Here is a 26,353-nt window from a genome sequence, read left to right as displayed (position 1 = left end):
TGCCCCGATCCTGGCACTCTTGACCTCAATCACATTTCATATATTGTTCCAATCACTTATTCTTCCTTGGCTAATTGTGGCTCATTCACCTGATAGTTCTTAAATGCCTCCCCAACCCTGACACCAAACCATAATGTACAACCTCTTGAATGACTTCTATACATCTATAGATGTATAGATGTAATGATTTCTATACATCTCTATACATCTCAACCATTATTTATTGGTTCTTACTAGTTTTTTTTTTGGAAGATTTTTATTTATTTGACAGACAGAGATCACAAGTAGGCAGAGAGGCAGGCAGAGAGAGAGAGAGAGGGGGAAGAAGGCTCCCCACTGAGTGGAGAGCCTGATGTGGGGCTCAATCCCAGGACCCTGGGATCATGACCTGAGCCGAAGGCAGAGGCTTCAACCCACTGAGCCACCCAGGTGCCCCTGGTTCTTACTAGTTTTACTCTAGGATAACTGCTTCCAAATCCCGGGTGTGCCATGCATCTGTTCTGACTGTAGAGTTCGTGGAAGAAGAAGAGGAAGAAATCTTTGGGGGGTGAGAAGGTTCAGAATGACTATACTCAAAGTCCCTAGCTGTCAAGAAAAATCTAGACTCCTCTATTGATGGAGAATTCCCAATTTGGAACAAAGTTTTGAGTGATGAACAGATTGAGTATAGAACATCCAAAAAGAACTAGAGGAGGCACGTGTATATATGCATAGAAGAATCTAGGGGGAAAAGTTTGCAGTGGGAGACGAATCCAAGGAGGAGTGCTTTCTAGGCCTAAAGACACAAAGTTGGAGGTGTAGGTACCTTTCGGGTTGATTGTGGCACCATGACTAAATACAGTGGTTTTTAGCTACAGGGCATCATAAAAATTACCTCACTAAAACCCAGTAAAGTGGTGAAGGTTACAACAAATATCATCATCATAATGGCTAACATTTATGAACCAGTGGGCCCATGATGAGAGTTTTGCTTGTATTATCTGATTTAATAGTCACAATAAACCTAGAGTATAAGGACCATTATTATTCTCATTTTACAGATCAGGAAACTGAGGCACTGAGTAGTTTCATGTGCCAAGTGACATAGCCAGTCAGTGATAGAATCCAGACTCAAATGCAGTTCTTTCTGATTCCAGAGCTAGCTCCCTAATTTACAAGTTAAAACAAGTCAGATTCACACTTACCCTCATCCCGGGTTCAAACACTTCCCCAAGAGGACAGAAGGGCTCCTGACCCTGGGCATGCTCAGGAGAATGTCACATATTATACAAAGAGCTCTGGAACAAAGCTGCAAACAGCTGATCTGGAGAGATGTGGTGAGGCTAGAAACCCACACACCTTGGTTCTTGGCCCCTTTCTGCACAAAAACAAGTACCAGAACCTGAGCAAGACACTCAACATCTTTCTGCTTTAAGTTCCTGTTCTGTAAAATGGGAATAACTCAGCATGAGCCATTTAACACAAGGGGGAAGGAAAAGTGGGAGGAAAAGACCAAAAGCGAACATTTGTGAAGCATTCCTCAGAGTTAAAAATGCTGTAGTGTCGGTTGACAAACATTTATGTACTCTAATTTAGGGTTTCAAAGGCCTCTCTATATACAGTAAAGCAGAAATCACTTCCAAACCACCCATTTATTTAACTTAAAGAAAACAGAAACCTAGAATTACCAACAGGGCATGACGTATACATATTATAATGGGCTTAAATTATACGGTGATTTCTGCCCAACTCCATGCGAGTCAGCAGGTGCTAGGCAGTCTTCTGCTGCTTTCCCACACACATGCTTTCTGATGCCTGGTGCAGCCGACAAGGATGGCTGTGGGGTGGCCCTCCTGGGGTGACATCTTGACGATGGCCCTGAGCATGTGTGTTCTCATGTCTGATTCCATATCTCTGGAGGAGGCTCTAGGCTGCTGCCACATCAGTTCTCCCATGAAACGATACCCTTTGGATCCACAGCACTTTATATGAAGTTTATGAAAAAATTTATTCAGTTTAGGGGTGCCTGGGTGGCTCAGTCGGTTCAGTGTCTGCTTTTGGCTCAGGTCATGATCCCAGGGTCTTGGGATCAAGCTCCACATCAAGCTCCCTGCCCAGCAGAGAGTCTGCTTCCCCCTCTTCCTCTGCCTGCTGCTCTGCCTACTTCTGCTCTCTCTCTGTCAAATAAATATATCTTTTTAAAAAAGTTATTCAGTTTATACAAAACCTTGTTTTGGTTAATCTATCCAACCACCCAAAGAAGCAGGCAGGACAAAGTGCATTATGCCCATTTTTCGGCTAAGGAGAATTTACTCCAGAGAGGTTGACTTGCCCAAGAGGCCCTCAGCAGTAGAGCTGGGCTAACCCACCCCTACATGAGACTCCAGTATACTGTGTTTTCGGATCTCCAATGACCCACTGAGCACCTACCACGTCTGCCCCTGGGCTGGTACGCCCACTCATCAGCTTGCCCTCCTGAGAGACGCTTGCTCAAACCTCGCCCCTCTCCTGCCTTATGCAATTAGTGATGAGTTTTATGTGTTGGAATTAAGAAGTGGACCGGTCAGCCTGTCACAGTAGGACCTAAGTAGCTGTGTGAAGAGCTGAGGTCTAGAACCAGCCTGCCCTGCATCCAGGCCTGCCACCCACTGTCAATTCACCCACTGTTCCTCATCTGTAAAGCGGGGATTAGACTGCCAGTTTGCAGGGTTGTGAGGACTGATTTAGTTCAAGTAAAGCACTTATGATGGTACCTGTTACAAAAGACCCCAATAAATATTAACTTCTTTCCTTAGCATTGTGCTGAAAGGAACAAGGGAAGGTTTAAAAGGATCCCTTTTTAAAGCTTTCCTTTCACTTATTTCAAGACTCAGGACCAGAAGCAGCAGCTCTCCCTCATTTGGGCAGTGCTCAAAACCTCTGCTGAGTCTGCTCACCACACTCCCAGGTCCCTCCTCTGCCTCCATCACCCTGACCCCATGTCCTTAGTGCCAGACTTTGGTCATGCCCTCCCTGCTGGTCTCCTTGCCTCAGCTCTTTCCTCCTCCAATGCTGTTCTCTACTTTTTCTCACATCAGTTTTCCCCAAATATTCACTTACCAAGCATTTTAATTGAGCTTAGATGATATATGGAAGATGCAAAAATGAGCAAGCCATTCAAAGAAATCCAGGCAAGCTGGGAACTACAATCTTGATTAATAACTGCACGCAGCTTGTCATCGGGCAGCACATGGTGCTGGGAAACCCACTTGAAGCAACTCAGGGTTGAAGTGAAGTCCATTGCTCCAGGTTTGAAGATCCCTCACAGCCCTGCAGTCAGGTTACGGATCTATCCTGTGGGGCTGCCTGGTACCTCCTGGAGGCTGTCTTCCAGTCTACATGCTCAGGCTCAAGCATAGCCAGGATGCTCTGGTGCCAGGGGGGTGTTACCTGGTTTGTGTCTGTGGGGAGACCAGACCAGGCCCGGGGAGCAGCTCCTAGTAGGGTGTTCTGTTCCAAAATGACAGATCAGGCTGGGCCATGGCCAGACAGGGTAAAATGCACCTTCTCTCCTATTCTGCGCTGAAGTTGGCCTGGAAACCAGTGAGCGCTTAGCAGAATGACTGCATCAGGTAAATCTTAAGACAGTGATGGCACACTGGAATGAATAATTCGGTGACTGGCATCTTTGAGCGGCATGTAGATAGATACAGAGACCCATGGCACCCTGGGCCACTAGGAACTGGCCAGATTGTCTGAGAAGGCATCAGTGAGAGTGGGAGGGCCAGCAGAGGCAGGGAGGCCAGGATTTCAATGAAGACCCTGCAAATTGAGGCAGTCTCAACCTTGGCAGCTCTGGATTGGTCTAACAACTTTACATAGGCAGGGCAGCTCCATCTCCAGCAGCTGTGGAAGATCAGCTTCCCATGGCTGGGGATAGGGTCTCCATAGCTGCCATGATGGGCTACCTGGAGTGATCATGGGTAGTCTTTTGTGTGGCCTTCCTCTCTCCTCCCTGTCCCATGCTCTCTGGGATGGAGCCGGGTGACTTTGTCCACATTTTCCATCCTCAAGACAACCATCTTTTGCCAGCCACCCTCCTCTAACTTCCAAAAGTTCACTTTACACATTTATTGTGGGACCTTTCTCAGTTCATTTGTCCCACCTTTCCGAAGTCTGGTCACATAGGCTTGTACTGTCATTTATAAAAACTCTTCATGTTTCTTCCATGGAATCATAAAATTGGAAGCTAACCCAGAGGCTATATTGTGTTCTTCCTACCCAAGAGCCATTCTCTAGGGCCTGGCAGGGCTGAGCAGTCTGAGACGGGAAACTCACTCTCCAAAAGCAGCCTGAGCTATTTAAAAAAGTCTTCCTTCCTTCGAGCCCAAACCGGTCTATCTCTGGAGTCACTCAAGAGAAAATTTACCTCTTTTCTCATAGTCTTCAAATCACAGACTGGTCACCCACGAATCACTTTGAGCACTTGTCTATTATATGCTTGCAGCTAATCCTCACAAGTATCCTATCAAGAGACCAGGGAGGCAAGTGTTCAAAAAGGTTCAGCGATTTGCTGTGGTTACCCAGCTAATGCTGGCAGCTGGGACTTGATCTCAGGCCCAACTCCAAGGCCTGTGCTCTCTGTACACAAAGCCACCTCCAAAGCAGACTCTGCCACAGGACCCTTCACCTGCATTTTGACTCACTAGGGAGTTGAGGACTCCTAAAGGGATTCACAAGTTACTGAGGGGTGAAAAGGCCGAGAGCCTGGCAAACAGGCAGGCGTGGAGCCTACCCAGGTGTCCCCCGACTGGCCCACCTGCAGGCCTGAGCCTGGGAATTTAAAGGGGGCTGGGAGAAGGCTCTCAGGACTTTGAGGGTGCACCTGGCCACAGACAGGGCCAGACGTCTGAAAGGATGGATGCTGAGGTTGCTGCCTGCTGAGTGGCCCTTTGGCTAGGTTCCTATGGCCATCAGCACCTGTTCCGCCTAGGTAACAGAACCTTCCCATCTTTATTCTCCTTTCTTCCAAAACAGGTTCTTTACCCCAACTACCTATGCACCACAACAGCCTCAGGGGCTTAGACTCCTAGGTCGAACTCTGTCAATTCTCCACAGAGGCCAGCCAGCTCCTTCTGTGGACTGTGGTTTCTCCATTATCTCTTGGGAACCCAAAGTTCCTATTTTAGTGTCTTCCAACACTTATAGAGAGCAGCTAACTCCTCAAGAAACAGTATTTATGTCATACAACCTCTGTTAAACATCTCTCTGAGATCGCTTCATTGAAAGACAAAGTGCTGTTTCTTCCCATTCGACCCCATTCTCAATTCTCTTACTTCCCAGGCCCCTTCTACATGGTTTGAGGGAAAATAAACAACATGAAATCACCCAAGCAAAATGGGGACAAAGACAGTTTCTTGGTTTCTCTTCAGCTCCATCTAAGGGTCTAGACCAGAGAAGCAGGGGGAGCCTACATCAGAGACCACTGGACTAAGCAACTGACAAACCATGATTTGTCAGGTTACAGCATCAGTTCATTCCCATGAGGTGTGGGGCTGAGGCAGCAGAAAGCAAGCCTTCAGCTAAGACTGTGCCTGGGCTGCGGCAACCAGCAGCCCAGAGATGTACCATGTTATCCTTCATTCCACCAGCTCGGCCCACCGGATGTCAGGCAGGCGACCTTGGAGCCCTGGCGGCTTTAATGACGTCTCCTTTTCTTCCAGAGACAAGACTCGTGCTGCCATGGGCTTCATCTGCATGACTGATACAAGTGTTACAAACACCCCAAACCCCAGAGACCCCAGCCCCCAGCGGAGAAGCGCTGCAGCCCTGCCGGGGAGCAGCACACACGAGGCCAGGGAGATGCAGGGGCAGATTTAATTTACACAGCAGCCACTTGGGGCCCAGTAAGAGCTGGGGCAGTAGGGCAGATCTATAACCAGAGGGCACCTCTTGCCCTTTCCCTTGAAGCCCAGTCCTCACAGACACTTAGATGGGGCTCCCTGGGTTGAGCAGAGGATGCTCCAGTCAAAAGGAGATTCGGAAATAAGGCTGTCCCCAAAGCTGGGGGAAGTCCGTGGCCTGGAGATGGTCGCCTACATGGTGGCCCAGGGGTCTGAGAGTCCAGTCCATGTCCCGGGCACAGTCCTCACAGCCTGTGGCCCTAGAGGAAGCCCTCACGGCGGAACTGTTCCTGGAGAAGGGCGCGGTACTGGTCAAACCCCCCCTCGACCCGGGTGACGCCACCGCCTTCGCACACCCACAACTCCCGGCACACCAGCCGGATGAAGCGCTCGTCGTGGGACACCAAAATCACGCCGCCCTGAAAGACACAAGGCCGGGGGCACTCAGGGGCACCTTAGTGGTGCTGAAGCCTGGGGAGAGGTGGGCAGCCTGAAGGCACACTCACCCTGAAATTGTTGAGAGCACGGCCCAGAGCCTCAATCGTCTCCATATCCAGGTGGTTCGTCGGCTCATCCAGAATGTAGAAGTTGGGGCTGGAAGGCAGTGCCCAGGGAGGCAGGCAGTTACGGGGCTTGGGAGAAAATGAACTCCCCGATATGGAGACAAGACAAACATTTTCCACTACGCGAGACGGGGAGAGGAGAAGAGAAGGCCAGAGCTCACCAGGGCATGGTCATCTGAGCAAAGGCTACCCGGCTCTTCTGGCCTCCGGACAAGCTGGCAACAGGGCGCACGGCCAGTTCTCCAGAGATGCCATACCGGCCGAGCTGGTGACGATACTCCTCCTCAGGCCGCCCTGGAACAGGCCTCACGCCATCAAGTGGGTTCTTGAGCTGACTCCCTCCCATCACCCTCCCCTCAGCCTTACCTCAATGCCCATGTCCTTATACCTAGACTCAGGGCTCGCTGCTCAGCACCCCACCCCAAGGCAGGCCTAGCTGTAGGGGTCCCCTCTTTCCTCCACTAGAGTCCCTACAGTACCGGGAAACCTGCGGGCCAGCAGTTCCACTGCGCTGACATTCAGGTCCAGCTGCTCCACATGGTGCTGGCTGAAGTAGCCAATCTTCAGATTCCTACAGGCAGAAACAAAGGTGGAAAGACAGGGTGGAAGGCAATGCCCATAAAGGAGTGCAGCTACAGAGTCACTGGGGACTGGGGGGCTTTACCTGTGAGCATGTCTGATGCCCCGAACAGGTGCCAGGTCCCCCATGAGCAGCTTCAGCATGGTAGACTTCCCAGCCCCGTTCTCCCCAACCTGTCAAAAGAACCACGAGAATGCTGAAGAGTTGTCATGGGCAGAACACAGAAGCAAAGATGAGCATTGGTTCTGACCAATGACTCCTTCAACAACCAATAAAATAATATTAAGGATCTATATAAATGAAGGAACTAGTAAAGTCGTAAAGGAAACTGACAGCTGAATACCTACTAAGAGCACGGGGTTTAACCCTCCCAAGAACCAAGTAAGGCAGCTGCTATCTCCATGCAGTAATTGAGCTACCACTCGGCAGAATCAAGACTGGATATCTGACCCTGAAGCCCATGCTATCTCCTCCTTGCTCCATGGTCTGAGGAAACTCAGATCTGAGACTAGGAAGATAAACTCTTGCTCTACGTATTCTTTAAGTACCACCAGCCAGGCTTTCTAGCTCTGCAGGAAGTAGAGCAGGGAAGTAGAGCAAAGTCCTTGGCCCAGGCCAACTCCTGCTCCTGCATACCACTTCCCTTTGCCGCCGGAGGACCTGGGTCAATCCATACCACGTGCTGGGGTGGGAGAGTCTCAGCTCTCGGAACAGAGGAACAGCAACCATACCACACAAATGCGGGACTCGAGATCAGCAGAGACGGAGAGGCGGCTGAAGATGACATGCTTAGGATCATAGTAGAAATCCACCTCATCTAGTTGCAGAATTGGCGGTGAGAACTTCTCAAACCCATCCGGGAACCTGCAGGAGGAGGTGGTAAGGAACATGGGAGCAGCCAGAAACACGAGCTCCCCACCAGTTTCTCGGCCCAGCACTCACTTCATCACCACCTCCAACTCCTTGTCCACAGGTTTCAGCTCTGGTCTGAGGAGAGAGGGGGCAGACTAGATTTATGGCTTTAAAAACTAACTGTATTTGTTCTTACTACACAAGTAATGTATGTTCAAAGAAAACTTAGAAAAAGCTTGTACTCCCACCATCCAGACTATATTCTTATTTTAGAGTACCTTCTTCTAGTTCACTATATATTGAAAAATAGGGTTATCCTTTCTGTAGGTTTTTGGCCTACCAGTTAAGACACCGTGATAAGTATTTCAATGTCACAAAAACTTATGTGCTTTTGATTTTAGACTCCCCTCCCTGTGCTCCCCACACCAGCACCTCTAGAAAGGTTGATTTCAGATTAAGCCCCCAGTGTTCCACATCATTAGTCATTAAAGAAATGCAAATCAAAACTACAGTAAAATATCACTCACACCCACTAGGCTGGCTAAAATTAAAAAGACAGATAATAAGTGTTGGCAAGGATATGGAGAAATTGGAACCCGCGTACATTGCTGGGAGAAATCCAAAATGGTCCGGCTGCTTTAGAGAACAGTTTGGTAGTTCCTCAAAAAGTTAAACATAGGGGCGCCTGGGTGGCTCAGTGGGTTAAAGCCTCTGCTTTCAGCTCAGGTCATGATCCCAGGGTCCTGGGATCGAGCCCCACATCAGGCTCTCTGCTCTGCAGGGAGCCTGCTTCTTCTGCTTCTTCTTTTTTTTTTTGTTAAAGATTTTATTTATTTATTTGACAGAGAGAAATCACAAGTAGGCAGAGAGGCAGGCAGAGAGAGAGAGGAGGAAGCAGGCTCCCTGCTGAGCAGAGAGCCCGATGCAGGACTCGATCCCAGGACCCGGAGATCATGACCTGAGCCGAAGGCAGCGGCTTAACCCACTGAGCCACCCAGGCGCCCCAGGGAGCCTGCTTCTTGCTCTCTCTCTGCCTGCCTCTCTGCCTACTTGTGATCTCTGTCTGTCAAACAAATAAAAATCTTAAAAAAAATAAATAAATAAACATAGAATTATCTTGTAGCCTAGCAATTCCACTCCAAGGTACATACCCCAGAAAACAGAAAACACAGGTCCATATATAAACTTGTACACAAATGTTCAGAGCACTATTAGTCATAAGAGCCAAGAAAGAGGAAACTTCCAATATCTCTTGACTAAAGAGGCAATGGACAAAATGCTGTACGTCCTTCCAATGAAATATTACCTGACCGTAAAAACAAAGTACGGATACACGCTACAGCATGAAAGAACCTCACCAACACTATGATAGGTGAAATAAGCCAGACACAAAACATCACATTATAGGATTCCATTTATATGAAATGTCCAGGATAAGCAAACAGATTAGAGAAAATAAATTAGGGGTTGCCTAATTTTATGGAGAGCAAGACTAATTCCCAACAGCAATGTAAAATGCTCTGTTTTCCTGTTGGAGAGTAGACTAAGGCTGGTTTCTAGAAAAGGGGAGACCTAGAATGGGAGGGCAAGGGGTGGCCGGCAAAATGAGGGCAGAAATTAAGAGACTAGGAGTCACGGCCCGGTCAAGGGCACTGTACTCACAGCTTCTCCAGCATTTTAAGTTTACTCTGCACTTGAGAGGCTCTGTTGGCATTGTAGCGAAATCGGTCAATGAAAACCTGTGGGGACATGAGTGTAGGCACTGGTCAGGTTCCCTCACTCCTACAGACTCTGACACCCATGGGATGGGGCCCCCAGCCCTGCCTGTCCCCACACCTGGATATGCTGGCGATACTGCTGCTGTGCCTCATACTCCCGCTGCTGGTTAAGCAGCCGCTCTTGCTTGCTCTTGATGAAGGTCTCAAAGTCTCCCCGGTATCCATCTAGTCGCTGGCTGTGCAGGTGGATGATGTCTGTGGCTATGGCATTCAGGAAGTTTCGGTCGTGGGAGACGACCAGGATTGTAGAGGGCCATGTCTGAGGGAGTCATAGGATGGCAGACCCAGTTTGGGAGAGCAGTCAGCTTCCAACCCCCCAAGTGTCTTAGAGGCAGACCTCCCCTGGACCTACTCTAACATCTGTAGGCACTCACTTGCAGGTAATTCTCCAGCCACAGGATGGCCCTTACATCCAGCATGTTTGTGGGTTCTGGAAAGATGGGGGAGGACATATTTGGGATTGAAGAGCTACAGAACTTGGATGTTGCCATCTATCCCTACCCCAAAGTCAGGGTTCCCCCTTTCAAACTCACCATCTAACAGCAGAAGATCTGGCCTATAGAAAAGAAGAATGTAACCCTTAAGGTTTTAGGTCAGCAGCTCATGACCTCCCATGAGCCAAGCCCCATCCTCCACAGTATCTGTACACAGGCCCCAGAGACTCACCTAGCAAACAGAGCCCGGGCCAGGGCCAGTCTCATCCTCCAGCCACCTGAGAACTCCCTAAAGGAACAGAGATCACATCAGGGGTAGATATTTACCAAGAGAGGCAGAGGCAGCGTCAACAGTGCTGACAGCCAAGAATGGCAAGGGCCACTCACCGGGTGGGCTGCTGCTGCATTTTAGGGGTAAAGCCAAGCCCAGCAAGAATGACTGATGCCCTAGAAGTGAAGAAATTTTAGAACAGCTTGAAACAGGTGACAGAAGGGAAAGGAAATCTAAAGGAGGGAAGGGGAATTTTAAATACCTGGCAGGTGCCTTGTCAGCCTCAATCTCCTCCAGTTTGGCATATACTTCCGCCAACTGTGCAGCTTCTGAGCCCTCTGCCCTGGAGTGGGAATGGGAGGAAGGGCACTCAGCCCGAATGGGGGCATTCTAGGTGGAATGCCCTGTACTCTATGCAGCTGGAGAGCAGGCTGCTCACTGCCTTGTTGCCAGGACAGGAATGCACTACAGAAAACACCTGCTCAAGTCAGTGAGGGCAGTGGGCAGTGTGGAAGGAACAGGGCGTTATAGCTCCACAGTGTCAGGTTCTAAGCTCTGCTGATCATTAGGATGAGAGTGCCAGTTACAGACTGTGGCACTATGATGGGCACTCTCTAAAGAACCGTGGCTGCCGGTCATTCTCCATCTGTAGCCCTTACCTGCCAGTGGCAATCTGGGCGCTGAGCTCCCGCTCCCTCTGCAGAAGGTCTTCCCTCACGGTGTCACTTTCTAGCACACTCTGCAGGGCAGGGGTGTCGTCTCCAGCAACCTCCTGCTCCACGTGCAGCAGGGAAATGTGGGCTGGAACTCGCAGGCTCCGAGTGGCCAACATCTTCAGGAGTGTCGTCTTCCCCAGCCCATTTCGACCCACCAGCCCATAGCGGCGGCCCCATGCCAGGTTCACATCTGCTCCAGCCAGCAGTACCCTGCAGGGGTAGGAGGAAGAACACAAAGGGTGCTGCTCTAGAGACAGGTATACAACAAATTTAGCCACAAAAAAAACAATGTTATTTTAAGCCCCATTTCATCTGTCCAAATTCTCCTTTAACTGGAAAAAGAAAAGCATCACCCCTCCCCACGGCCACTCCCTCACCTATCGCCAAAAGATACATCAAAGTTCTCAATTCGCACATCATACGATTTGTTCTTGCCAGATGATTCCAACCGACTCTCCTTTCTGCTGCCTGCCTGGCTGGCTGATGCCTCTTCCAAGACTCTTTCAAAGAGAGAAACGATGGCTTTTAGCACTCCAAGCCACCCTTCCATCCCAATACAGACTGCTCTGTTCTCTTCTCAGCACTTCTTGCTAAACTCACAGAGGAGTGCTGGTCTTGAGTGTGTCCTTCTCTGAGCGCTTCTCCTGCTTTGCCTTCAGTCGAGCCTCAGCCTTCTCTAGCTTCTTTGCATTCACAGTCTAAAGGTGCAAACACAACCATTTCAGCCTAGGCTGGTAGGCTCAGAAAGGAGCCCCAGAAAGAACATCTTAAGTTACCCTTTCAGTGAAAGACATAATCAGAAACCCCCAGAAAAATCCTCCAATATTTAGACAGTCAATTTCTACCCCCACTATAGACATGGCCCCTCCCTTTTTTCCTTCTCCTCACCGAGGACTGTTCCCTCTTTAGCAGTCCTGGAAGTTTGGTGCCACAGTCTGTAAGCGATAAGAAAAGCAGTCACCTTCTCCCTGATGGAAGGGAAACTAACATTTTGAGTAACTAATATGAACCAGACACAGACAAAAACATTTAAAGGAAAACCTTACAATTTCAGAAATAGCTATCATCCTCCCCATATTTCAACCAAAAACAAAAACAATTCCCAGATTAAGAATACAGAGACTGAGGCAGATAAGCAACTCCTACAAGCTCACACAGTTGATTAAAAAGCCACAGAATTGGTAAGTAAACCTAAGTCTGTCCAGCTCCAAGGTCCATAAGATTCCTACCCTACCTAAGAGCTTGGAAAACTCTCCAACCCCATTCCCTTCATCAACGACCTCTTCTGCCCTCAGTAAAGACACCAACTAGCTTCTACATCCTCATTCTTTTGAAAAGGTACCAGGAGTCTTGGGCTCCTGGGGCTGGCTGGCTGGGGGAGGGGGAGGAGGCTCAGACAGGGCAGAGAGCAGCTAGTTCAATCTTCCCTCTCTCACCGTAGTTTTCTGTTATCTTTGACAACTGGATGGGGGCGTCTAGTAGCACCTGGCTGTTTCCCTGGGTCTGTGGCTCATCCCTTGAGGGTAGGAACAGAAAGCGCAGAATTAGGAATTGAAGAAAAACCTCTATGGCCATCAGACCTTCTTCCCTTACGTCTTGTCTCCTTACCGTCCGCCTTCCCATCGCCCCCACGAATCCCCCTACCCTGGCACGTACAGGCGCAGAGTGTTGTACATGCGCTGGCACACAGCCCTGATGCCCGCGTCATCCTTGCTGTCCCCGGACACCTCCTGCAACAGTTCCCCCACCGCTTCCACCAGGTCATCCACAGACTCGAAGTCCGCGCTGCCGCTGTGCAAGACGCCTGGCCCGGGCGTGGCAGGTCGAGGAAGATAACGGGTAGGGTAGACATACAAGCAGTTTTAGTCCCCGAAACACGGCCCCACTCCGGGCTCCAGACCTAACCGGCCCTCGGGACAAGAGGTCACGCAAAGGAGAGGCCTAGCAGTGGTCCCCGACATTGCCCTCCCTTAGCCTTTCTCCCAGTGACTTTCATTTTGGCCTCCCCAGCGCGCAAATTCCGTTCGACTCACCCGTCACGTAGTCGAAGACCTGTCCGTCAATTTCGGGGAACTCGCTCCGCAGGATTTCAGCGCAAGTCGCCATGTTCCAGTCGGGCTCCCGTCCGCGCAGGCGCCGTTAGACCAGAGCCAAGACGCGCCTCCTGCCGGTCTCCCAAAAGCTCACCCCTTCTTCCAAAGCGCATGCGTAATGGTGACGTAAGAAACGCGCGGAGTGCCCGGAACCCAGTGGACTGGGTGAACGGGGCTGGAGGAACCGTGCGCAGGCGCCGCTCAGAGCCTACGCTCTAGCTTCTCTCTCTGCGCTTGCGCAACGCCGTTTCCGCTGAAAAACTCGCCACATGTGCGGTTCTCGCTGTCTTCTGGGAGCTGGAGTTCCGAGATGCATCTGCTGCGGGCGCAGGGCAGCTCGGGGCTTATCAGGGCGCGGGTGTGAACCTCCCAAGAGACGGGCGGTTGATAAAGCACTCGGGCTCCTTTAGGCGCTTCTGTGTCAGCACGCCCAGCCGGGTCCATTTTGGTGGCCACCGAGAGAGAACTTTGCTGACTCATGCTTGGTCCTTGGGCTCTCAGAAGATCCCTGCACAGTTCTGAGACCCATGGATTTTGTTCTGGTCCCCAGGGCCTATGGGCTTCTAGTATTCGCCAGGTGGCCAGCTTCCGTTCTCTCATCTATGACAGATCAGGGGACCTCTGCGAATTGTGCTCACCCAATCCTAACATCACCCCAGGGTACAAGACACTACCAAAGGGCTAGAAAATGAGGTTAGCCAGTGCAAATTCACTGCTATTTATTCTCTACCTACACACCAAAAACAGACTTCTTTGCACCAGGAAGCTCAGCAAACGAGTGTATAAAGCTACTTCCACTGATTCCTTCTAGAAGTTAGGAATTTTCCCCAAATGATGTTACTGCTTTACGTTTAACGTGAATATTCTTCCAACCTAGCTCTAAGATCTTCACCTAAGACACATTATCCTTTTGCCATTAAGAAGGATCAATCCAACTATTTAGTTAAAAAGGCTGGGGCACCTGACTGGCTCAATCAGAGGAGCATGGATGGAACTCTTGATATTCAGGGTCCCAAGTTTGAGCCCCACGTTGGGTGTAGAAACTACTTAAGTAAAACTTAGAAAAAAAAAGTTTGAAAAGCTAAGCTACTAGATCTAACAAACACTTTATAGGCAATAGATGGAAAGAATTTTGATAGGTAAACTACTTCTTTGACAACACTGGCTTCTTTGACAACACTGCAAGAGCTGAGAGAGAACCTGTGGTTTATAGGATTTAAAAAGCAAGGGGTGGGGCTCCTGGGTGGCTCAGAGGGTTAAGCCTCTGCCTTCAGCTCAGGTCATGGTCCCAGGGTCCAGGGATTGAGTCCCACATCGGGCTCTCTGCTCAGCAGGAGCCTGCTTCTTTCTCTCCCTCTGCCTGTTATTTCCTCTGTTTGTGATCTCTCTCTGGCAAATAAATAAATAAAATCTTAAAAAAAAAAAAAAAAAGTGAGGGGTGCCTGAATGGCTCAGTTGGTTAAATGCTGGACGCTTGATTTCATCTCAGGTGGTGATCATGGTCATGAGACCGAGTCCTGTATGGTGCTCTATGCTGGGTAAGGAGCCTGATTAAGATTCTCTCCCTCTCCCTCTGCTCTTCCCCACTCTCCTATAAACAAACAAATAAATAAATAAATAGCATTCGCTGACCACAGTGGACCTTGTTTAGATCCAGATACACGTTGTAAAAAATTCCACAGGACTCTTGGATTAAGTGTGAACACAAATCATGAAATACTAAGGAACTGGCCATGAGTTGATAATTGTTAAAGTTGAATGAATGATAGGACATGTGAGTTTATTATATTTTGATACTTGTTTGTATTTGAAATTTTCTCTGATAGATTTTTTAAGTTTAAAATGGCTGCAGTCAAACAAGGGAAAGATAATGAGGGCAAATTTGTTTGTATCTGCTCCAACACGCCAGCAAGGTATGGAATACTCCTCTCAAGGACAAGCTCATCACAAGATTCTTTGGAGAGGGGAGGTTACAGAAAAGAGAATCCCTTTTATCAGGGAAGCCTGGGTAATTGGGTAGAGGAGAACTGAGGTCAGTTGCTTGGGATGGAGGGAAAATCCAAATGTAAACCTTGCTTAATCTCTGCTAATAGAAAATACCTGCCTAAAGCTAAAACTGAACTAGGGAAAGAATCCCTACACTCAGGGAATTGGAATCAGGTGGAGCTGCCTGCCCTTGAGGTTCTGTTTTGGGGAGACAGGAGACCTGGGGTAATACCAGTCAGGATAAGGGCTTGGATAACCTTGAAGGGCCCAACAATCGGCACAACACAAGAGAAAAGCCTTAAGACAGTTCAGAATATAAAATTCTACTCATGCAGGCAGCATGAGGTTTGGGAAGAGCAATCCCATCAGTCCCCCTCCCCATTGAGCTTCCACATTAACACTTAGCAACTCCGCTCTACAGTTTATTGGGTTTATAACTGGACAAAGTCACACGTGTACAAAATGAAGCTCACACTATCCCAAAGCAGAGTAGGGATTGAGGGCTGGGGATCCGTTACTGGCCTTTGGGGGAGCTCCGAGGTGAGGGGCAGCCAACCCTCCCACTCCAGAGAGATGTGGCCACAGGGGAGGGGAGGAAAGGGAGCCCACCTGGCTTTGGTCAGAGAACAGAGAGCCTGGCATGGGCCAGGGCAGACAGATGGATGGTGGAGTAGGAGCCCCAGAAACCACCCTGCCCAGGGAGCCCAGGGAGCCCAGGGAGCCCAGGGACTGCTCCACCAGTCCCGCTCGCAATGTAGTTGGTCCAGACCTAGACTCAGGGGCTGGTGCAAAGGGAAGGCAGCAAAGCAGGAGGGAGGAGACACTGAAGTATGGTGGCCCAGGGCACCCAGACCCACGGAAAAGGGCGGGTGGGGAGGCAGGCTAGCTGCTACTAGGCAGCTAGCAGCGGGTCTCATAAATGCCACTGCGGCCAATGTAGCGCACCCATTTGATGACATCATGGTCGCTGTAGTTCAGCTTCGGTTCAAACACCTTCAAGTAGCGCACCTTGAGCCCAGAGGGTGCGAATGGCACCTGGGTAAGGGACAACTCCAGTTAGGGATGTGGTCTTCCTCTCACAACTACTCTCCTCTAGGAAGTTCTGTAGCCTTGACCTACCTACTTCATCTCTACTACAGGTGTCTGAATGATTGGGGTCCTGAAAGAAGCTGGGGGAAGCTTAAGAAGGGTCTTCTTAAGAGGTTATTAAAGAAGAAAGCGTATCCAAGAGTAACGTAAAATAACCACTTAGGTCTGAAATCAGGCCCTGCCTGTGATAACTTGATTTAATTCCTTTAAGCAGCAGGTGGCAGCAACCAAAGACTCACTGTAGAACACACTGATCCTGCTCAATAATATGGGCTTAAAAAATAAGGTGGAGAAAATTTTATGTCTAACATGCATAAAGCAAAGTCAGCCCATTCTCCTGTCTGTAGATAAACTTTGTCCTATTTGGCATTCCATCTAAATTTTTCCAAAAAATTGTTTTTATGACAAGCTTTAGAAGTCAAAGATTTTTGTCAGTGTGGATAGCAATTTCTAGTAAGAGGCCTGAAGGGGGAAGGAATGGGTCTATGAATTAAATCATTTCCCCTGCCTAGGTCTCATCTGCAGGTAGTAAAGTGCAGAATTTGACCTAAACAATCCTAAGATCTTTCTTAGCACACCCTGCCATGGCTCTAAGGCCTCTCCTTTGCCATACCTCAAAGTTCATGGAAATGGGGGGTCGAGCCCATTTCTTCTTGTCATTGGTGGGCAGAAGTTCAATCTCAGCGCTGATCTGTGATTCCTTCATGCCTGCCATGCGCTTGATCCTGGGAACAGAGGGGCAGTAAGCAGCAAGTGCCCCTGATAGCTTGGAGGAGTTTTAAGGTGGAGGGTACCTTTTTGGAGGGGTACGGACAAGGAAACTGAGGAGCATGTGGGAGGTGCCAGGACAAACAGTATGGGGAAGACCCTGCTAAGCACTTGCAATGGAACCTTGGGCCTGCTACTCCTTTGGCACTGTGGGCTGCAGTTTTAGCTTAAATACACAACATGCTATCCCCTGCTAGTTCACAGAAATATTCCAGGGGAAAACATGGAAGCATTCCGATAAATGTATGCATGCACTCAAACGCGGGCGTGTACACTTTTACACAGAGGTATGGGGCTGACAGCATAAGTAGAGGCTCCTGGAAAAAGATAGGCACCCCCCGCCCAACACACACACACACAACACACTCATTCTCTCTCTCGCCCAAGAAAATGAAGGTAAAACTTAAAAGAGGGTTCAAGGAATCTTGAGACCTGTAGCGGCCTCATGAAGGAGACTCACTTCCACACAATGGCGTTCTCGCTGGCCTTGTACTTGGCCTTCCCCTTCATGCAGATCACCTGTACCCCACTTGTGTTCAGTGGGGTTGGGATCCTCACCTACAAGTGAGGGAACTCTGTCAAGCCCTGACATCAGCTGCTTTTATACCCAGAGACAGTGCTGCTTCCTCCCCAAGTCCCTTGTTCTCACCTCAATCTTCTGAGCCAGTAATGAAGGCTTGAAATTGGACTTGATGACCACCTTGACCTCCAGTTTGGTGCGTCCCACTTCTCGCACTAGTGGGATCACCCGGAAAGGAAGGATGATGTCCTTGGTGGTACGATACCTTTAGGGGTTGGGAGCAAGGTTGGCACAGCAGAGCCTGTCCTCCTCCCTCCCCCCATTTCTCTTGGCCAGCAGCACCCCCTGCCTCCTCACACCCCAGTGGCACCTCATTAGCTCAAACTCTCCATCAGGTGGGATGAAGCTGATGCTGCGTTCAGAGTCAAACTTGCTGAGTCGCACACACTGGTGGAACGTGCAGTCATCGATGGCAATTGATTGCTTCCCACTGCGAGCAGGGGCAGAAGGTCTCCTCGTTGGTACAGAAGAGTGGCAGGAGAGGGTTGGCTGGGAGACTATCCCACCCCCAAAGGCTGCCATATCCTGGATGAGGCCTGCACTACAGACTGGAAAGCTACCAGAATGCAGCTTTCTGACTCAGGGGTCCCTGGTGCTGATTTACGGAGAGTGGGAGCTTTACAAGCTCATCTCTGGAGAACTCTGTTGCTTGGGACCCAGAGATTTCAGGCACAATGGGAGGCCATCAATATGTATAGAAGAGTCTCAGCCCTGGGGATCAAACAAAGGGGTCTACTCTTGAAGTAGGATGAGGACAATCTTCTCATCTCTTGTAAGCACAGATGTCAAGAGTAACCAGGCAAGCACACCCTTGGGAAGAGGGAGTCTGCATTACTGCAGAAATGGTATCTTGAAGGAACCTGTGATAGACCAAGCCCTGCTCAGCCCTCGAAGGTCCACCCTCTCCCACCAGCAATCCCGCTCAGGCACCTCTTGCTGGTTTCATCAGCTGTGCCTTTGCCTTGCTTCTCAATGACAATCTTGTCGTTCATCCCAAACTTGCACTCAGGCATGCCACTCAGGTAGCTCTTCATCACCACCCGGCCTGACACATGGGCGCTCAGCACTTGCCCTGGTGACAGACAGACACATGGGAACATGTGAGTTAGGACAAGAGTGCTGCCCTGACCCTGCCCCTCCGGCTCATCACAAGCGGGCTCTCACCCTGGGGGGACATGAGGAGGTTCACACTCTCCAGCACGTCCAAGAAGAGCTCATTCCGGCGGTACTTGATGCCCTCCCGCCGCCAGCCGATCTGCCCAGTCACCTGGCTGGTGATCTGCGATTGCTCTTCCTTTGTCTACATGGGGTGACAGAGAAAAACACGATTGGCCTCATTCCCCTCCACCTTCAAAGACCCTGTCTGTCTCTATCCCCACTCCACTCTCACCCAAACTCCCTTCCTCCCTTGCCCCCATGCTGCCAATAACTCATCATCCCCATGAGCTCCATTTGGCAGGGCCTGAAGAAAGCTGTAAAGGTGAAGCTGAGGGAACTGCTTACCTGATGCTGGAGGCCAAAGGGCCAATGTGATGCCCACAGGAAGCAGTAGGGGAGCACAGATGGGAAGAGGCAGGCAGAAAAGGAGGAGAAGGCAGATATAAGATCTGGACCCCAGAGGAGGGCCCACGCTCTCCCTTTCTGAGGAATACCAGGCCTCCAGGGCAGCCCACACCCTTCCTTCCCCCAGTGCAGAAGGAAACTGCTTGAAGTGTATTCCCAGTAACAGGGATGCTGAGTTGGCTACTCCTAGGGTGGAGGGCCACATGAGGCAAAATAGGCCTGCAATCACGGTAGAGGGCTCAAGCCAGCACTTCCTGTCAGAGGCGGGCTCTTGAGTCATCTGGGACAAGGCTGTGAGGGGGAAGCTCAAGGTAGATGGGCCCCACCCTTGCTGTGGCTATCCCACTGAGTACCTGGCTCTTGATACCCTGCTGGGTGATGAAGGTTTTCAGTGCGCCTGTCTCTGAATTCTGTGGATAGCCAAAATCCAGGATCTCTGCAAAAGGAAGGGAACCATCACCCCCTGGAAAAAACTGAAGGCTCCTTCAGTCCAGTCCCTCCCCTGGCCAGGACATATCTGGCCAGCACAGCTCTAGAAGACCATGGGATCATCTGCGGCAATGTCCTCTGGCTTTGTAGCATTTACTCTGGGATTTGTGCTCCATAAGAAAACATACTTAAAACATCAGATTTTTTTCACAGAGAAAATCAGAAGAATCTCATGGCTAGTGCGTGAGAGATCAAGAAGCACTGAGACCTTAGAAAACAGACTCTGGGGAAGATGGAAAGACTCCCTTTAATCATACCCTACAGAGGAACAGAGATAATGCAACCCCAGAAGTCAGTAATATCTCACTGTCCTTCAGGCTCTGAGGTAGCTGTTGAGACAGAAAGCTGGAAGGACACTCAGTGAACTAAGGCCCAAACCACAAAGGTAAGAGGGAAATGTGCTTAACTGCAGGACGCCCAGCTACCAAGCCCCCCACTTAGATTCCTAGCCCTCTGAAATATCTTTTGGTCCCCCACCCCCTTTCCCCACCTCTACTCACTAGCCTATTTCTGTGTTCTACTTCAAAGCAGCCTTTAAGGCTGAATTTAGACTGGCCGCCTCAAGGCTCAAAAGACCAGACAGGAAATAAAGTTCACAGGACACTGGAGGGAACCTCACACATGCTCCCTACCTCCAGGCTAGGCCCCATCAGGTCCATCCCCACCCTACGCCCACCACCCTGCCAGCCTCACCATCCAGCAGCTCATATATGAGCACAAAATTGTTCTTGATGTTCTCTTCGCTGATCTTGCCGAAGTAGGCAGCCATTACGTCACACATCTTATAGAGGAATTCGAAGACCATGGCAGCATTGACATTCTGCTTGGTGACAGCTGCCAACCAGATGTTGGACCGCTTAACATGGAAGAAACTGGTGCGAGCGATGTTGGTGACGGGGCTGCGCACCTGCTGCCGGGCGTGGATAACATTGACCCGAAAAGCATCCACTGCATTCCTCCTGAGGAAAAGGGTACACAGGGGCTGCTCAGCACCCCATCAAACCTCACTCCGTGGGGACATTAACCATAGCTGTTAACAACCTTTCCCCACACCTTCACTGCTTAAGTCTGACATGTACTCTGAAGCCAACACCTAAACTGCTGGGGCAGTGCCCTTGTGGCTCCCAGCAGAAGCACGGGAGTAGGGCCAGAGCAGAGCTGGTGTCTGAAAGCCACCAGAGTTAGGGAAATCAGGTGGGAATGACAGGATAGGCATACCACTAATAAAGTGAAGTCCATTAGGCTTAAGGAGGTATATTCCTGACTCCCAGACCTGGCCCCAATTTCCCAGCTGCCACCTCTCTAGTTTCTCAGTAAGCTCCAGGCCCAAATTAGAAAGATACCCTGCTCCTTCTTCAGTTCTCCCACTTGTGATCCTACCAGTGGGGAGGCCTGGCTCTTGCAGAAGTGAGACAAAGCCAGCATGACTTCAGAGAAGGTTCTAATCAATTGAGGAAAAGGCACTAAGGGGCCATGGAGCTGGGCCATTCATTCCTGTCCAGGGTCCAATTCCAGGACGAGTTCAGGGAATGAAAACAGATGAAGAAAACAATGATGGGGGGCAGGGCCCCCCACCCACCTGTGCCTGGGTGGCAGCTTGATAGGCTGCTTACCTATTGCTACGGCAGCCAATGAGATGGGATGAGAGAAATGACGCCAGCAAGAAGAGGAGAGTGGCAGCAACGAGAGAGAGGATTAGACACACAACACACTGGGGCAGGCAGCACACACCATGAGTGGAAGCAGACGAGCAACAGGCAAGGAGCGGAAAGCACAGCAAGGCATGCAAGACAGTATGTGCCCTGGCTTAAGCAGGTTCATCCAGGGCAGGAGAGGGTGCAGATGGGTACAGCCAGCCAGGTTCAGGGAAGCCAGGTACTACCACAACTCTAGTTCATGCCCACCACCACCCAATAGACAAATAGCCACAAAGGCCAGGCCAGCCCATTAGCCACAGAGCTGGGAGCCAAGGAGCTAGGGCACTACAGCATGCCCATTCTATAACTATCTGTCCTAAGCTCTTAAAGGAAGAAAAACAGGGCAGCACAAACCAGAGGAGCCTAATTTCATTAGAGCTGCTGAGGCTAGGATATGTCCCCTCACTGAGGAAAGAACAGTGGCATGCAGGGTGGGGCAGAATGAGAAGGCAGTCTGTGCCTCCTTGTTAAGGTCTGAGGGACCCCGAACAAGGAGCTCTTCCAGGTCTACTGATAGGCCAGAAAGGGCTGCATGGCCTCCCTGCCCATCCCTCAGTGACCCTGAGAGTGCCTCAGGCTTGCTCACAACCTCTCTTCTAGAAGTGGCCCAGAGGAATTGAAAACAGCTGAGTCAGCAGCCTGCCTCCTCCCAAGAAAGGGAGTGGGAGCGGATCTGGCGGCCTGCAGAGGCTTTCAGAAGAATTCAGTGAAGGCTCTCACCATGTGAAGGGCTTCTGAGACTTATATGGACTAGTACCACTTGCCTGGCCACTAACTTTACCCCCTGGAGAAAGATCTCCCATCCCCTCAAAGGAGGAATTAATTTGCCAAGGCAAAAGCACTCATCTCCAGCAACTAGGTCTGTCACTAAGGGAAACAGAAGGCAGGAAGGGCAGGAGTTCCTAAGACTGTGGAGGCCACACAATTCCACAGGTCCCGCCTATTGCCAGGCCAATACCACCAGACTTAATGGGAACCAGGCTGTATTAGCGGAGCTTCTAGGATGCAGCAAGGGGTGGGGTGGCCCAAGTCAAGACTCTGGTAGGAACAGACCTGCTCTTGCATGCTAGGAAGGAGGGATGAAGGGTGGGGGCACAGCTGGTTCAGCCAGGGGACTCACCCGATGTCATCTCGGTAGACCCGGGAGATGAGCACCTCCCCCTTGTGATTATAGATGAATAAGCCTCCAATCATGGCGGCAGCTCAGTCTCCAAGGCCCATCGCTCTGAGAACAGACCTAAGACAGGCGGAGGCAGGGTAAGGGAAGGCCTGAGAACCTCGGCCAACATCCCCTGTGGGGCTGTGCAGTTCACCAGCTGGGCTTTTTCTCCTGACTCAACCCTCCAGTAAGTGACCCTGAAGTCCTCCCCAGGCATGCCCCTCCCCTTAGCCAGGCTCCAGTTCCTGTTTATCTGACACTGGAAAGGAGAAAAGAAATGGAGAGGGACTTGGGCCCAGGATTCTAAGGCCATTTTGATCTTCCCTTTTCTGGGGCTGAGCCCAAAGAGTAGCCTCCCCCACCCTTCACAGTGCTGAGCTCAGCACGGATCCTTTTTGGCCCCTTCCTGTGCAGACTCTCACTCAGATTCTAGCCGGTGAGTCACTGTGAAGGCCTGCCTGAGGCTGCAGGAATGGCGGTAGGAATTACTCCACTTGGTTCAGGCCTGGGGCCCCCAGGCACGGTTTAGGAGTACCCGGTCTCTCAGGCTCCACTACCCTTCTGAGAAGATGGCAGGGCCTGAACCTGCGGCTCTCTAATTCACAGAAGTCTAAACATTCCAGGAAAGGGTGTGCAGGGCGTGGGGAGGAGAGAACGGAGGCCTTAGGCCCTGACTCCAACCCAGGAGTGTGGCTCCAACCAATCCCAGGCAGTCAGATAAGCAGGCAAAAGAGCAGAGCAGAAAGGCCCAGCCCTGGCAGGCTACACTTCAATGACCCAAGCTTATTAGTTATTTTTAACCACCTCCCTTTCAAAAAGGGAGGATCCCTCTCAGCTCCCAAATGCAATAAAAATTGGGGGTAGGGGTACAGGATTCATAAAACCAAGAGATCAACCCAGCTGAAATTCTATGATTCCAGACCCATGACATAACTCATTTCTGGCCCGAGTACCTACAAGCAAGGAGTGGAATACGTGAATTATCCAAATTATTTGGGTCAAACTAACTCAAAGTGTTTGCAAGGAGAAAAAAGGTTAATTTAATTCTAGATTTCCTGAATTAGCTCTGGTATTAATTTTACAGGGCAGAGAGAGTTTAGCAGACTTTTCTAAACTGGAAAATAAAACCAATTACTGTGGCCATCAGGGTCTCCAAAACTCAGTGAGAGGCTCTCAAGGTGGTGGTAGATACATTTTACCCCTTGGCCCAAAGAGGCTGAGAGAAGAAATGCAAAATGGAGGTAGAGCCCTGGGCAAAGAAGCAAGTTCACAGGTATCAAGTGGTAGGGACCTCAGAGCACCACAGGAGCAGAGGTGGGGCCCGGGACAAGAAGGGAATCCTGAGTTAAAGGGAAAGACTGGTAGAAACAGCCGGGCGGTCTACTTCAGGTGAGGCTGCAGCAGCAGAGGCCTGGGGTGGGGGGTGGGGCAGCGTTACATCTGGACGAAGGAGTTTCCCGTGTGGCAAAGGTCAAGCCTTTGAAGAGGAAAAACAGCAGGGAGAGCCTGACAGTGGTGAATAAGGGAAAGTTGGGGCTGCGTAACCTGCTTTGGGGTTCAAGCGTAGAGGCATGAGCGGATGGTGGGCTTTTCTCCCTGGGGAGGAAGACATCGCGGGAAAAAAAATGGCTCCACGGGGGTGCGGGGGCTGTCACAGGCCTGAGGAAGAAGAGCCGCGGGGTGTCACTCAACTGGGGGGGAGGGGATGCCGCAGGGTGGGAAGCCTGTCACAGTCCAGGGAGGCGACACAAGGGGGTGTCACTGTCCTAGGGGACGGGGAATTGTCCTTGCTCTGAGAGGAGAAGCGCAAAGGAACAGGAGGGTTGTCACGATCCCGGGTAAGGGGGCGCCGTACAGCGTCCCCGCTCTGAGAGGATTCCAGTAAGTCTCTCTCTCCCGGGAGGCGCCGGACGGGTCAGGTGGAGGGCGCCGCTCCTTGCCCGTCCCGCAACCGCGCCCCGGGCGCCCCCGCCCCGCCGTCAGCTCCCTCTCGATCTGAAGGCTGAAGCCACTCCCTGGTGTGGGCAGCTTTCCGCGTAGCGCAGCGCAAGGAAGGGCAAAGCTGGGCAGCGAGGTAGGCGTTCTCTCTCACCCTTGGCCAGATCCGGAGCTTACCTGGTGTCCGCGGCCCCCTGCTCGGCCCGCCGGGCCACTCTCCGGATCCCAAGATGTCCGCCCGCCCCCTGCTCGCCAGCCCGCTGCCTCGGCTTTCACCGCAGTGCCGCGGCCCCGCCCCGAACATAGTTGCGCGTGCGCGTCCGGCGGACGCGCCGACTACATATCCCGTCAGGCCCTTCGACCTTCTCTTAGCAATTTTAAGCTTCCTATGTTCAGTAAAACTACAACTACCGACAGGCTTCGGCGGGTAGGAGTGCTGTGAGTAGGGATAGGAGGGGCTTTATCCAGCCTTTCACGAAATACAGATCCCATCATACGCTGCTCCACTGACTTTATTTTCTCCGCTGAGCATTCTGGGAATTGTAGTCTGCAATCCATCCTGGTCCTATTTCAGTGTTTAAGACAGCTTCAGAGGATTAATGCCATTTGTTGAAGCCCATCTGTTAATAAGCCTTAGATTGCTGCAGGCCTTTTCTGTCTCAGGAGTCCGAGGACTGGCTGTGCTCACTTTACACACACACACACGACTTGGCAGAAATGTTTGTACTGAATTTCCTGCTTTCTACCACCACCTCTGATTCTCTCAAGTTTTTCATCAAATACTTGTTCCAGACATGAGCCCTTTCCCAGGGATCATTACCCAAGTAAAAGGGCAGGGAGTGAGGAGGCAAATACTTGTAAGAAACTAGCCGAATCTTTTCAAGAATGTCTGTTCTATCCCAGCTATTTATACGTATGTGACTTCTGGAGTCCAGGACCTGTGTGTCTTCTAGTGACAGCATATATGTTGCTTTAAAAACCGTTGGCAAGTTTATTTATTTACTCTTATTTATTTTTTAAAGGTTTTATTTATTTATTGAGAGGGAGAGAGAGAAAGCATAAGCAGGAGGGAAGGGTAGAGGGAGAAGCAGACTCCCCACTGAGCAGGGAGCCCCACGCAGGACTCAATCCCAGGAACCTGGGATCATGATCTGAGCTGAAGGCAGATGCTTAACTGACTGAGCCACCCAGGTGCCCACCGTTGGCAGGTTTAACTTAACTGGATACAGAATTTGAAATCCCTTCTCTGATGAAGAGTTAATCTACACATCCAAGCTGAGAAGAAGAGACAGAGCAAACCCTCAGACATGAAAGGCCTAGTTGACTTTTGCAGGACCTAAAGAAAATCTGTTAGCTCTTTCTGTAGGGAGAGATGCCCTGCTGCCTTCACTGCTGCTGAGCCTATCATGGGAGGAAGGGCAAAAAAGGGCAAACCTGGTCGCAAACCCTACTGTCCCAGCATCCTCCTGCTACAAGCCAGGATGTGGCAGGATGGGGATCTGCTCTCCTTCAAATGGTGGTCACAGTGTGAATCCATTAAGTGATTGAATATGGGCATTTCTAATTCTTGAACCAGCATTCAAAGCTTCACTGCTACCTTCCCAAAAGCTTTATCTTCAGTAATAACCTACCAATTTAGAGTAAATAATAATAATAATAATGATAATAATAATAATAGCTACCATTTATTGAGCACCTATTCTACTGTGTGCCAGGCACTGTGCTAGGCACTTTTCGTACAATATCTAATTTAAATCCTCACAACAACCCTGTGAGGTAGGTATTATTATCATCATTTTACATATGAGGGAATTGAGGCTCAGAGAGATTAAATAACTCTCTTATCATGAAACCAAAAAGTAGCAGAGCTGGAATTCAAACCCAGAACAAACTGACTCCAAATCCCATGCTCCTGTGAATTAGAGTAGAGGCAGAC

General features: G+C 50.3%; 2 protein-coding genes across 7 annotated transcripts; both read right to left on the bottom strand.

Moving 5' to 3' along the window:
• Positions 1 to 5,821: 5,821 nt before the first annotated feature.
• ABCF3 (ATP binding cassette subfamily F member 3) lies at positions 5,822 to 13,249 on the bottom strand. 4 transcript variants are annotated; one of them, XM_004745122.3, is made up of 21 exons: positions 13,089 to 13,244; positions 12,712 to 12,859; positions 12,492 to 12,571; positions 11,944 to 11,990; positions 11,656 to 11,753; positions 11,433 to 11,555; positions 10,999 to 11,265; positions 10,602 to 10,682; positions 10,456 to 10,515; positions 10,301 to 10,357; positions 10,168 to 10,190; positions 10,009 to 10,064; positions 9,693 to 9,893; positions 9,519 to 9,595; positions 7,947 to 7,991; positions 7,736 to 7,868; positions 7,089 to 7,177; positions 6,904 to 6,995; positions 6,586 to 6,718; positions 6,368 to 6,455; positions 5,822 to 6,280 (listed from the first exon to the last, which is right to left on the bottom strand). In XM_004745122.3, exons 1-21 carry the CDS (start codon positions 13,159 to 13,161, stop codon positions 6,122 to 6,124), a joined length of 2,130 nt encoding a protein of 709 aa, XP_004745179.1. In that variant the 5' UTR covers positions 13,162 to 13,244; the 3' UTR covers positions 5,822 to 6,121. The 4 variants fall into 4 exon arrangements, with proteins under 4 accessions (XP_004745179.1, XP_044944622.1, XP_044944621.1 ...); XM_045088685.1 differs by having other exon boundaries at positions 6,137 to 6,280; positions 6,368 to 6,493; positions 13,089 to 13,249; XM_045088687.1 differs by lacking the exons at positions 11,433 to 11,555; positions 11,656 to 11,753; positions 11,944 to 11,990; positions 12,492 to 12,571; positions 12,712 to 12,859 and having other exon boundaries at positions 13,089 to 13,193.
• Positions 13,250 to 15,543: 2,294 nt separating this feature from the next.
• AP2M1 (adaptor related protein complex 2 subunit mu 1) lies at positions 15,544 to 24,727 on the bottom strand. Of its 3 annotated transcripts, XM_004745120.3 has the most exons (12): positions 24,595 to 24,727; positions 22,441 to 22,557; positions 20,317 to 20,582; positions 19,488 to 19,570; positions 19,075 to 19,080; positions 18,736 to 18,871; positions 18,502 to 18,643; positions 17,882 to 18,001; positions 17,641 to 17,776; positions 17,452 to 17,549; positions 16,837 to 16,948; positions 15,544 to 16,169 (listed from the first exon to the last, which is right to left on the bottom strand). In XM_004745120.3, the coding sequence occupies exons 2-12, from the start codon at positions 22,512 to 22,514 to the stop codon at positions 16,035 to 16,037; spliced, it is 1,308 nt and encodes a 435-aa protein (XP_004745177.1). In that variant the 5' UTR covers positions 22,515 to 22,557; positions 24,595 to 24,727; the 3' UTR covers positions 15,544 to 16,034. The 3 variants fall into 3 exon arrangements, with proteins under 3 accessions (XP_004745177.1, XP_004745178.1, XP_044944619.1); XM_004745121.3 differs by lacking the exon at positions 19,075 to 19,080; XM_045088684.1 differs by lacking the exon at positions 22,441 to 22,557 and having other exon boundaries at positions 24,595 to 24,709.
• Positions 24,728 to 26,353: the final 1,626 nt, after the last annotated feature.

The sequence above is a fragment of the Mustela putorius genome, unplaced genomic scaffold (assembly GCF_011764305.1).
Source record: "Mustela putorius furo isolate JIRA1106 unplaced genomic scaffold, ASM1176430v1.1 tig00003834_pilon_pilon_pilon, whole genome shotgun sequence".
NCBI lineage: Eukaryota > Metazoa > Chordata > Mammalia > Carnivora > Mustelidae > Mustela > Mustela putorius.
The sequence above is the reverse complement of the archived record's forward strand: the minus strand, read 5'-3'. Positions and strand labels throughout refer to the sequence as shown.